At 37.3% G+C, this 11,663-nt stretch overlaps 1 protein-coding gene across 1 annotated transcript; it reads right to left on the reverse strand.

Moving 5' to 3' along the window:
• Positions 1-738: 738 nt before the first annotated feature.
• LOC107851349 (ribosomal RNA small subunit methyltransferase H) lies at positions 739-11,578 on the reverse strand. Its single transcript, XM_016696328.2, has 5 exons — positions 11,103-11,578; positions 3,870-4,121; positions 3,454-3,522; positions 2,146-2,338; positions 739-1,965 (listed from the first exon to the last, which is right to left on the reverse strand). Exons 1-5 carry the CDS (start codon positions 11,487-11,489, stop codon positions 1,541-1,543), a joined length of 1,326 nt encoding a protein of 441 aa, XP_016551814.2. The 5' UTR covers positions 11,490-11,578; the 3' UTR covers positions 739-1,540.
• Positions 11,579-11,663: the final 85 nt, after the last annotated feature.

An 11,663-nucleotide genomic window follows, 5' to 3' on the forward strand; every position in this document is an offset into this window, starting at 1 on the left:
AATTTGAAAGCCGGTAAAAGGTGCAATTGTGGGCATTCAGAAAGGGTACTGACTTGTGTTTTGCATTGGTTCAACTGGAAGAATGAAGCTAAGTTACATGTTTGAAGGAATTCACATCTCTGTTCTTATGTATTTAGTTATTATTTGTTCAGTTTGAAGTAGTGAAAAGTTCAACACGTGGTACGATAGTGTTTCTGGACTGATATATCAGACTTCAATTTTTTTCTTTGTTTTATATATTATTTTGTCACTGTTCTCTCTTCATTGTTTTCAACAGATTTCTTCGACAATATTTGTTATACATACTTAATTTTTTGATATATGTTTTATTTGAGCAGAGCATCTAGCGAAAACAGTCTTTCTAGTATGTTGTTGTATACAGCTACTGTGAAGTATATTTTACAAGCAAATTTCGCTGAGGTTTCATACGTAAGAAAGATACTTCTATTACTAGCTGAAAACTTTGTGAAAGAATACCCATCAACTGTAAGTGCATTTTTCTTTTGCTTCTCATGCAAGTATGTGCATTGGGTTTCGATTAATCCAAACTGGCACCGCATAAGGATTGGGTCTCGATTAATCCAAACTGGCACCGCATAAGGTTTATTTAACGGGGGAGCGCTTGCCGATAGAATTTTTACCTCACCCGATGCTCGGTAACTGTATCATTTCTGAACTTAAATGAAAAGAAAGTAGTAAGTTTGGCCAAAGTAGAAACATGCCTCGTTATGGAATTTACCAAATCGCTAATCCTTTAGACAAAATAATCTATTATCACCATACTCATTTAAGTTACAACTCCAGAGTCTATAAAAGGTTTGCAAAAACAAAATAACAATACACCAGTCCACTATTTAACTCTCATTATCATCTCCACTACTATGCAAGGCACATTAAACACAACAACTGAAAGAAACGCAGGTAAAAGAAACCTTGTAGTGGAACTTCGTGAACATACAAAGCTCTCAGTGAGGTACTTGCTTCAAGTACAACAAAGTAAAGAATGAATCAAAAAAGAAATCACATATCAAGAACATTGATCTCAAAGCCTCGGGATAATCTGAACTACTCGGAATCTAGGATATTTAAGACCTTGGAATAACGGTCAAGTTCTTTCCTATATTGCACGTCCAGAATCGCCAGTAACCTAAAGTTGGTTTTTGTGGAATTTAGCATATTAAGGTGCAAGCTTGAACCTTCAAGCTTTAATTCTATAGTCTTGGCGGACAGTAAGGATAACAACTTTTTACTTGTAATACGTACACCATTTCCTTGATGGAACAATGTGAAAATTAGCAGATTAGAATGCCGTACCCTCAATTGGTGAATCATTGAAATGGATGACAAGTCTAGAGGAGCTAGAGCTTCATAAGGCTTAATTCCTTCTGAGGACAACTATGCATGATGAATAAAGCCGAAGGATGATCGGGAAAAAGATGTGATTACTTAACTTTAGATGTTGAACAAATGGTAAAGCTCCTCAGCTTCGAGAATGAAAGATCTCCTTAAGGTCCGCTACGTCTATAACATCCACCTTTCTTCAGGCTTTCTGAATCACTCTTAGTTTAGCACTCCGACTTCGAGGATTTAATGTTTCCTCCTTTTCAGATGGTGTTATGGGTCTTTTAGTAAGGATAGTTCCATTTATTCTTTGGATCACCTGTTTTATCCATGCTTCTTCTTTAACAGTATCCAGATTAATTTTCCTCAGCTCGCGTAAGCGCTTCCCTTCTTCATCTTCAACCCCACCTCCATCAACTTCACTGCAGTTCATAATATTGAGAAATGCCTGCTTTACTATTCTGTCCTCCAAACTGTGGAATGAAATTACGGCGAGCCTTCCACCAGAACTGAGAGACTCAAAACAAGCACGGATAGAATCCTCCAGAGTCTTGAGTTCATCATTAACAGCTATCCGCAAAGCCTGAAAAACTCTTGTAGCTGTTTTAATCCAACCTTGCCTTCCTGCTTAAGCAAGTAACCAAAGTATTATCACATTTCTCATTTCCGCAGACACGAATGTGCAGAAGATTGTAAGTACGAATAAGCACCCACCACACCAAATCCCACTAATAAGAGTTAAGAAAATTATACTTTTAGACAAATTTAAAACATGAGACGAGGCCACCTGGAAGAGAAAACCACCTTTAGTCCTCGAAGTTGAATTCTGAATAAGGTCTACCAGCTCATTGGTAGAATGTAGCCCTCCATGTAGACGAGCCTTAACAATTCTGTTTTGAAGAGAGTACCAATTGCTTTCTTCTCCATAGTCCCGCAGAACTCGTCCTACTTCATCAGCTGGCCAAGAATTCAGTATGTCTTCAGCTTTAAGAGTTGCCTGTCACAGTCCTGTGTCAGTTAATCAAGGAAAACTCTATGAACTTTTGCTCCACATTAATTAATTCTTTATAAGAAAGTATAGAATGAGAGCGGTGACATCAACAACAAAAACTTAATAGGATGCGAGCATGATAACTGATAATTATTGTAATATCTTGCACTGATAAAACAAATTGATGTAATATCTTATGTACATCATTGATGAGCACTGAATGAAAAAGGTGAGCAAGAAAAAGGATAAAAAGAGAAGTTGAAACAAAAATTTTAATCCTTCAACAATTTAATGCATATGTACATCAGAATTTGCAAGCACATTCTTGCATGGTATCAGAGTACTTTGCAATCGAGAATGCAGCCAAAAATAGGTTTATCAATGTTCATCCTCATTTGATCTTATACATTAGACACAGGGGAGGCATTTTACTTCATTTTCAAACTTAAGAGTGCTTTAATCCCTGCCACAAATTATTTTTGTGCCAAAGAATTATTTTATTCACCCCATTCCTTTTATAATTCAATTCCAGAAAACCAGTAATCTCCCATTAATCATTAGCTGACAATATTACCATTGAGTACTCCTCACTTTCTTGTTATTCAGAACATCTACTACTAAAAAGATATCCAAGTTGAATTTTCTTTGTTGAACTGCTTTTAAAGTTGTATTTACCTAGAACCCACCTTTCTGAATATTCCTTACAAGGCTACAAGTTTCACAAAAGGACGACACACCATATAAGTGTATACCAACTGCCAAATGATATATTTAACAGTTACAATTAGAAAGAAGGACGACAAATACAAAAGAAAAAGAAAAAAAGATGACATTTTTCAAGTATGTTGTTTGTTGTAGAAATTGACCACCCATTAAACCAGAGAAACGCAATATCAAAATCAACATAGCACCAACTAGAATACATGAATCTAGTTGAATTTAACCGTGCATTACAGCATAGGAATAGAATCACAAGATCAATATAGTTTTCCAAAGAGTAGACATTGGAAATGCAATAAACATAAGCCAAAGTGCAATGCAGCATAACATACTAGTAGCATTTTAGAGCTGTACAAATCAGAATGACTGTCAAATTCACACAGAATCTGGAAAGAAATTACCTTTGGATTCATTCTCATGTCAAGAGGTCCATTCTTCAGCACACTAAAGCCTCTTTCAGCATCATTTACCTGAATAAAATATAGAAAAAAGTTCAAGAAATTGATACTAACTCAGAAATCTGTATCCTCGTGTCTCTAAATATTTCTCCAATAGATGATAAACAGGAAGAAATATATTTCTCACCCAAGTGTGAGAACCGAAGTCAGTTATCAAAAGCACCAATTTTAGCTGGGGGAAAAGAGTCTTTCAAAGTTTTAAAGAACTCCGTGTGACTAACTTTTCTTCTCATATACAGCCAACTAACACAGTAGTCACACACATAGAGAAGAAGAAAACTAAGCCCACAGAAAGCAGATTATCGAGCAAACAACTTGAAGTTTTACAGTAGTCTCTAAGATGCGATTCAAGTACAGACCTGCATAGATGACATACCCAAATCCATCAAGATCCCATTAACTCCAGAAGCCAATAACTCATCTTCAACTTCACCAAGCACAGACTTGACGTCCTTAAAATTTTTCAAAAAGGTATGCACTTTCAAGGCAGCAGCTGTATCAAAAGAGTCCCTATCTATGACACTCCTCAGTTGAGATTGAGCCAATTGATGTGCAATGGGATCAACATCAAGCCCTACATATACTTGCATTTCGGGATGAGCTCGAATTATCTGTATGCACAAGCAAATAACTTTTAAAATTTTCAACATAGAAGATAAATAATTCCATATCAACACCTCAACATAAATTATGCAAGTAACCTAATGCAACTATGTATATATGAGACAACAAATTCATTCCCAAAGTTATATTCCATGAAAAAACATTGAATGTAACTAGGTATAACATGATATGACTTAATCCTTCTACTTCTCTAATATAAACCTAATATTTAGAAAACGCAAAAGATTAACAAATTACTAGATTATTTTCTGGTTTCAAAATGAAAAGCAACAACAACAACACACCCAATATAATCCCACAAAGTGGAGTCTAGGGAAGGTAGAGTGTACGCAGACTTTACTTCTACCTCAGACGTAGAGAGGTTGTTTTCAATAGACCCTCGGCTCAACTTTCAAAATGACACGATAATATATTTATAAAAAAAAAAAAGAAACAACAACAACGCATCCAATGTGGGTGTAGGGAGGATAGAGTGTACGCAGACCTTACCCCTACATTAAGGTTATGAGGTTGTTTTCTATAGACTCTCGGCTCAAAGCAATTTAAAAAAAAAAGGAAGTAACGGATGTGAACACATAACAAAACATGTTGAACAATAACTACACCAAAATAATATAATAATATGATAGTCGAAGTACAAGAAACAATGGATATTAAAAAAACTCTTAAGGACAAGAAACTACAAGAGTAAATATTACGACTACTAGTATGGAAGGATTAGCTAGACAACACTCTACTACCTATTAACCTATTACGCTAATCCGTATCTTTCCCAACATACTATCTAAGGCCATGAATCAGTAAACTAAAACGACGTCACGTCTCATCTAAACACCTCTCCCCAATACTTCAAAAAAATGACAATAATTATGGAAAGAACGAAATACAAGCGTAAAAAGCAAGGGAAACACTAACAGCAAGGACTAGCTAGACAGCGTTCTGTTACTTGCTAACCTACAACCCTAATTCATACCCTCCACAACTTACTATCTAAGGCCATGAACTCGACACACTAAAACTACCTCATGTCTCGTCTAATCACCTCCCCTGATACTTTAAAAAAAGACAATAATTATGTACAGAAGGAAGTACAACTGTAAAAACAAAGAAAAACACTAACGGCAAGGAAAATCTAGCCAACACTCTAACCTGCTAACCTACTAACGTAATCCATATCCTCAACAATTTACTATTTAAGGTCATAAATTCAGTAAGCTGAAACACCGTCATATCTCATCTAATCGTTTTTCCCCGAACAATAATTATTTAAAGAAGGAAGTACAAGTACTATTTTGCAAGGAAAACACTAACGGCAAGGATTATCTAGCCAAAGCTCTACTACTTGATAACCAACTACAGCAATGGAAAAAATTTACCTGCATCCGTTCACCAAACTAATGTGGTTTACCATGGCTAAGTGATTTATTGAAGTAGAATACATTTTCATTAAGTATGGTTAATTAAAATGAACTCTACCCTCAAACACATGGAATACATATATTGGCTTGGTGTAAAAAGTTTTTTCCAAGTAATCCTTATCCTCCACATTTTACTATCCGAGGTCATGCACGGCAATCTGAAACGACGTCATATCTCGTCTAATCACCTCTCTTTGAAGGACGATAATTATGTTACAAGTATGCAACATGGAGTACAAAGAAGAGAAGAAAGCAAGAATTTGAGTTGAGCTGGCATTGATTAGTTAAAACTGTTAAAATGACAGTGGTAGTTTAAAAATCCGTTTTTACTGTAGCTGCATCCCAAAGTTGGTTAAGGCGGTTACAACTATCCAATTAAGAGTTTTAGCTATATAAACCATTGTACTGATTGTTACAACCATTTGAATAACAACCAATCTCTTTTCTCTCTCTCAATTTCTTCTTATTCTTAGCTAAATTCTCGGATTTTCCCTAATTAGCACACTAGTTTTTCGAAGATAATTCCTAAAACTGCTTCACAATTGGCCTTCGATTATCAATTGTGCATCAATTGGTATCAAAGCCACTCGATTTTCGGCCATAAATAGTTAACAGAATCAAATCTACTGAAGTCATGGAGGATAAAATATCCCAGATGCAAGATCAGCTTCAGAAATTGGTGGAAGGAATGACTAGCATCATGGACAGAAACACCCAAGCTGATAAGGAATTGGGTGAGTTGAAGGAAAGCTTAGCAAGATTAGGGGATGTTAATAGGGACAAAGAAGGAGGTCGGGCAGAATCCTCAACTGCTCGAGCTTGTTCTATGGATTTGCCCAATGATCACAGGCCCAAGGAGAATATGAATCATGGTACATTTTTCACTGATTCTCTAGGCTAGATTTCCCCAAATTCTTGGGTTCAGAATTACGCAGTAGGTTATACAAGGTAGAGCAGTATTTTTCGGTGGATGATATTCCATTTGACCAAAGGGTTAGGATAGCTTCTGTGCACATGGAAGGGGAGGCTATAACCTGGCATAGGTCCTACATGAAGTCTAGAAACTCAGGTGTGGAATTGAGTTGGTCAGAGTATGTTTTAGCTTTAAATGAAAGATTTAGGGAAAGGTTTGAGGATGCTATGGAAGCAATCAAGAAGTTGACTCAAACAAGTAGCGTCAAAGAGTACCAGGCTGAATTTGATAGACTATTAAGTTTTGTCAATCTGTCAGTTGAGAACCAAATTAGTTGTTATTTAGGTGGATTAACACCTGAGTTGAATAAGTCTGTGAGATTGCAGTTTTCCAAGAACATTGATGCGAGCCTATAAGTTGACAAGATTGCAAGATGAGGTATTTCAAGCTCAAGCAAGTTCTTGGGGATTAAAAAATGGTGGGAGAATACAAGGTCCTATATTACCTACTCCTGCAGATTCTAAACCACCTGTGTTCCAGAGAACAGCAGGAGCAAGCACTGCTTTTAACAAAGCAAGGAAAGGCTACACTAACAAGAATTTCAAAAAAGTGAAAATAGCACTGGAAGGAGATTAACATCTGCAGAAATGAATGAAACAAGGGCTAAAGGCTTATGTTTTTTCTGCGATGAGACATATGAATTGGGACATAAGTGTGCCTCTAAGAAGCAACTTTACTTGATTGATGTGGTGGATGAAGATACAGGGGATGGATTAGAAAGTAATGATGCAGACCATTAAATTATCTTGGACCAAGAGGAGTTGATGACTATCTCATTACAAGCCTTTACCGGTATGAATGGCTATCAAACTATCCGGGTGACCGGATACCATGTAAAGCAACCTCTGCAAGTTTTAATTGATACTGGTAGCACACACAACTTTATAGATCAAGAAGTTTCCAAGAAGTTAGGATGTCCGGCTAATAATATAGTGGAACAGGCTGTCAGTGTGGCTGATGGGAGAATGGTAACAACAACAGCAATTTGCAAGAATCTGCAATGGCTTTTACAAGGAACTACTTTTTCCTCAGATTTTCTACTACTTCCTCTTCCTCTGGGAAATGTAGACATTGTGTTAGGAGTGCAGTGGTTAAACACCTTGGGAAGGATTTGGTTTGATTTCCGAAACAGAATCATTGAGTTCAAGTATCAGGGGAAGAGGTGTGTCTTGAGAGAAGCAAATAATCAGGTGAAAACTTCCAGCAGTAAGGCCTTATCAAGCATTGTAAGGTGGATGCTCAAGTTTACATGTTGTCCCTTATTCCTGCTGACTATGAGGTGGTTCATTGTTGTCACATTCAGGCTGACCAAGGTGATGCAGTACCTTCTCTTTTAACTCCTTTACTAGATCAGTTTAAAAGGATATTTGAGATTCCCTCAACTCTGCCACCACATAGGGTCCTTTGGATCATGGAATACCATTGATGGAACCTACTAATCCTATTAGTAAGAGGTCATATAGGTATCCTGGATTTGAGAAAGATATTATAGAAAAGTTGGTCCAAGAAATGTTGGATCAAGATGTGATACAACATAGCACTAGCCCCTATGCATCACCGGTAGTTTTGGTTGGAAAAAAAAATGAAAGCTGGAGGTTATATGTAGATTACAGAGAGCTCAATCAACTAACTATTAAGGACAAGTTTCCTATCCCTATTATAGAAGATTTGTTGGATGAATTAGGGGGTGAGCAGGTGTTTTCAAAGACAGATCTCAGGGTAGGATATTACCAGCTGAGAATGTTTGAAGGAGATATTCACAAGACAGCATTTAAAACTCATGAGGGTCACTATGAATTTTTAGTTATACCTTTTACTAATGCCCCCTCATCATTCCAAAGTCTTATGAACTTTGTGTTCAAGTCATTATTGAGGAAATCAGTCCTAGACTTTTTTTATGACATCTTGATCTACAGCAAGAATTGGACTGATCATGTTGCTCAAGTACAAGCAGACTTTGAGTCGATGCAGCAATTTCAGTTATATGCTAAAAGGTCCAAGTGTGCTTTTGGTGTGTTGAAGGTGGAATACCTTGGTCATTTCATAAGTGCAAAAAGGGTTGCTACTGATCCCAAGAAGATTACTGCAGTTCAACATTGGCCAATTCCTAGTAATCTCAAACAGTTGAGAGGGTTCCTGGGATTAGCTGGCTATTATAGAAGATTTATACAAGGATTTGGTGCTATTTGTCAACCACTCCATGAACTTTTAAGGAAGGAGGGATTCATATGGTCAGATAAGGCTACTGTTACGTTTGAGAAGCTTAAAAAGGCATTGACATCTGCACCAGTGTTGGCTTTACCTGATTATACTAAGACCTTCTTGGTGGAAACTGATGCTGGTGGGACAGGTATTGGTGCTGTACTTATACAAGAAGGCCACCCCATTGCTTTTATCAGCAAGTCCTAGGCACCAAAACATCAACTTATGTCGGTTTATGATAGAGAATTGTTGGCATTGATTTTTGCTATCACCAAGTGGTCTCACTACTTATTAGGAAGATCTTTTGTTGTCAAGACTGATCAAAAATCCTTAAAATATCTCTTAGAGCAGCATATCCATACTAATTTCCAGGTTGCTGGAATAACCAAACAGATGGCTTTTGATTTCACTATTGAATATAAGGGCTCTGAGAACAAGGCTGTGGATGCTCTCTCTAGGAAACCTGAGGCTGAGCTTTTAGCTATTTCTTTGTTGACACATGATGAGGTTTTATAATCAAGAATTCAAGCATCTTGGCAAGCTGATCCTACATTGCAGGAGGTAATTACCAGGCTACAAGTTCATTCCTTTAAGTCTTTTACATGGATTAATGATCAACTAAGGTGGAAATGCAGATTAGTCGTGGGAAATGACTTGCAGTTGAGAAAGGATATAATCAATCTATGGCATGCTACTCCTCAATGGGGACATTTAGGACTGGATGCTACTATCAGAAGATTGCAGACATTGTTTTACTGGAAGTCACTTGTCTCTGACATCAGAGATTTCATTACCAGATGTGATATTTGCCAAAGACACAAATATGATGTTGCTGCTTATCCAGGGTTATTAAAACCTCTGCCTATTCCTGATGGGATCTGGACAGATGTGTGTTTGGATTTTATTGAAGGCTTGCCTAAAGTATAAGGTAAAGAAGTGATATTGGTGGTAGTTGATAGATTAAACAAGTCTGGTCATTTTATCAGTTTGCAGCATCCCTACACAGCTCAGACTGTGGCTCAAAGCTTTCTTGACAACATTTTTAAGTTACATGGGTTGCCAGCTACCTTGACAAGTGATTGGGATCTTATATTCATTAGCACCTTTTGGCAGGAGTTGTTTAGCTTATTGGGAGTTCAGTTGCAACAATCTACTGCCTATCACCCTCAAACTGATGGGCAAACTGAAGTGTTGAATAGAACATTAGAGACATATTTGAGGTGTTTTTGCTCAGACAAGCCTAAGGAATGGCTGTCTTACTTGCCCCTTGCTGAATGATGGTATAACACTACCTATCAGACTACCTTGAAATGCACACCTTATGAGATCCTATATGGTCAAAAACCTCCTACCCATCTTCCCTATTTGGCTGGTGAATCAAAGTCTAAAATGGTTGATAGATCATTGATTGCCAGAGAAGCTGTCATCCAGCTCTTAAAGTTTCACATTCTCAGAGCTCAGCAAAGGATGAAACATTTGGCTGACAAACATAGATCTGACAGGACCTTTGAAGTAGGTGATTGGGTCTACTTGAAGTTGCAGCCTTACAGACAAGTTTCAGTGTCAACAAGGCCTTTGAACAAGCTTGCCGCAAAGTATTATGATCCTTACTTGATTGAGGCTAGAGTGGGTGTTGTTGCTTACAAACTACTGCTGCCTAGTGAGGTTCTTATTCATCCTACATTTCATGTCTCTCAGCTCAAGAAATGCCATGAAGTTCCTGTCAACATTGCTCACCCTCTTGTTATTGATTTGTCCAGTCCCTACTGCTCCACCCCGAAGAGAATTCTAGACAAAAGACTGGTTAAAAAAGGTAACAAAGCAATGGAACAATTGCTTATTAAGTGGAGCAATTTGGATGAAGATCAGGCTACGTGGGAATTCTCTTCTGAGTTTCGATTGAGATTTTCCTCTTTTAATCCTTGAGGTCAAGAATCTGCTAAAGGAAGGGGTATTGTTACAAGTATGCAACATGGAGTACAAAGAAGAGCAGAAAGCAAGAATTTGAGCTGAGCTGGCATTGATTAGTTAAAACTATTAAAATGATAGTGATAGTTTAAAAATTTGTTTTTACTGTAGCTGTTACTGTCCCAAAGTTAGTTAAGGCGGTTACAACTATCCAATTAAGAGTTTTAGCTATATAAACCATTGTACTGATTGTTACATCCATTTGAATAACAACCAATCTCTTTTCTCTCTCTCAATTTCTTCTTATTCTTAGCTAAATTCTCGGATTTTCCCCGATTAGCACACCAGTTTTTCGAAGATAATTCCTAAAACTGCTTCACAATTGGCCTTCGATTATCAATTGTGCATCAAATTATGGAAACAAGCAAATAAAACTCCAAAAAGTGAAAACAAAGGAAAACACTAACCGCGGAGGAATGGCCAGCAGCACCAAGAGTACAATCAAGGAAAGATCGTAGAGTAAGAGAAGTAAAAACATCCAGAATTTCACCAAGCAAGACAGGTACATGTACAGAATTGTCATTTCCATACATCTTCATAAACGTCTCCTCATCAAGCTCTTTCTCCGACCGAGTCCGCCGCTTCACTTGCGAAAGTTTAAGCTTGCTTTGGTTAATTATTACACTGCTATTGTTGTTGTTGTTGCTCTTCTTCAATTTTTTGACTTTGTTCTTTGGAGTTTTGCTGGCGGAAGTGGAGAAACTACAGTTGACGTGGAAGCGGAGGTCGGGGAATTTGAGCGGTGGTAGAGCGGAAGATGAACGGGACAGAAGATTTCGAATGACCTTTGCCATTGAAGTTTGCCCAACTGAACTTCGAGGTGACTGGTAACAGGTCAATCGGTTTTGTTACTAATTTCTCCCTCACCTCACACTTATGTATTGTGTTGATTTAAAACACTGTCAAAATTTCTTTTAGTGAAATTTTTCATTGTCTATTTCATTAAAGGAAAAAGTTACAAATATTCC

Source organism: Capsicum annuum, chromosome 12 (genome assembly GCF_002878395.1).
Source record: "Capsicum annuum cultivar UCD-10X-F1 chromosome 12, UCD10Xv1.1, whole genome shotgun sequence".
Classification (NCBI taxonomy): Eukaryota; Viridiplantae; Streptophyta; class Magnoliopsida; order Solanales; family Solanaceae; genus Capsicum; species Capsicum annuum.

Bases quoted from the DNA above. Each gene is read 5' to 3' on its own strand.
- LOC107851349 (XM_016696328.2), bottom strand. From the start codon at position 11,489: ATGGCAAAGGTCATTCGAAATCTTCTGTCCCGTTCATCTTCCGCTCTA. The intron at 2,339-3,453 runs GTAATTTCTTTC...GGACTGTGACAG, and splicing joins ACATGAGAATGAATCCAAAG to GCAACTCTTAAAGCTGAAGA. The intron at 1,966-2,145 runs GTGGTTTTCTCT...TTGCTTAAGCAG, and splicing joins TTCAACTTCGAGGACTAAAG to GAAGGCAAGGTTGGATTAAA.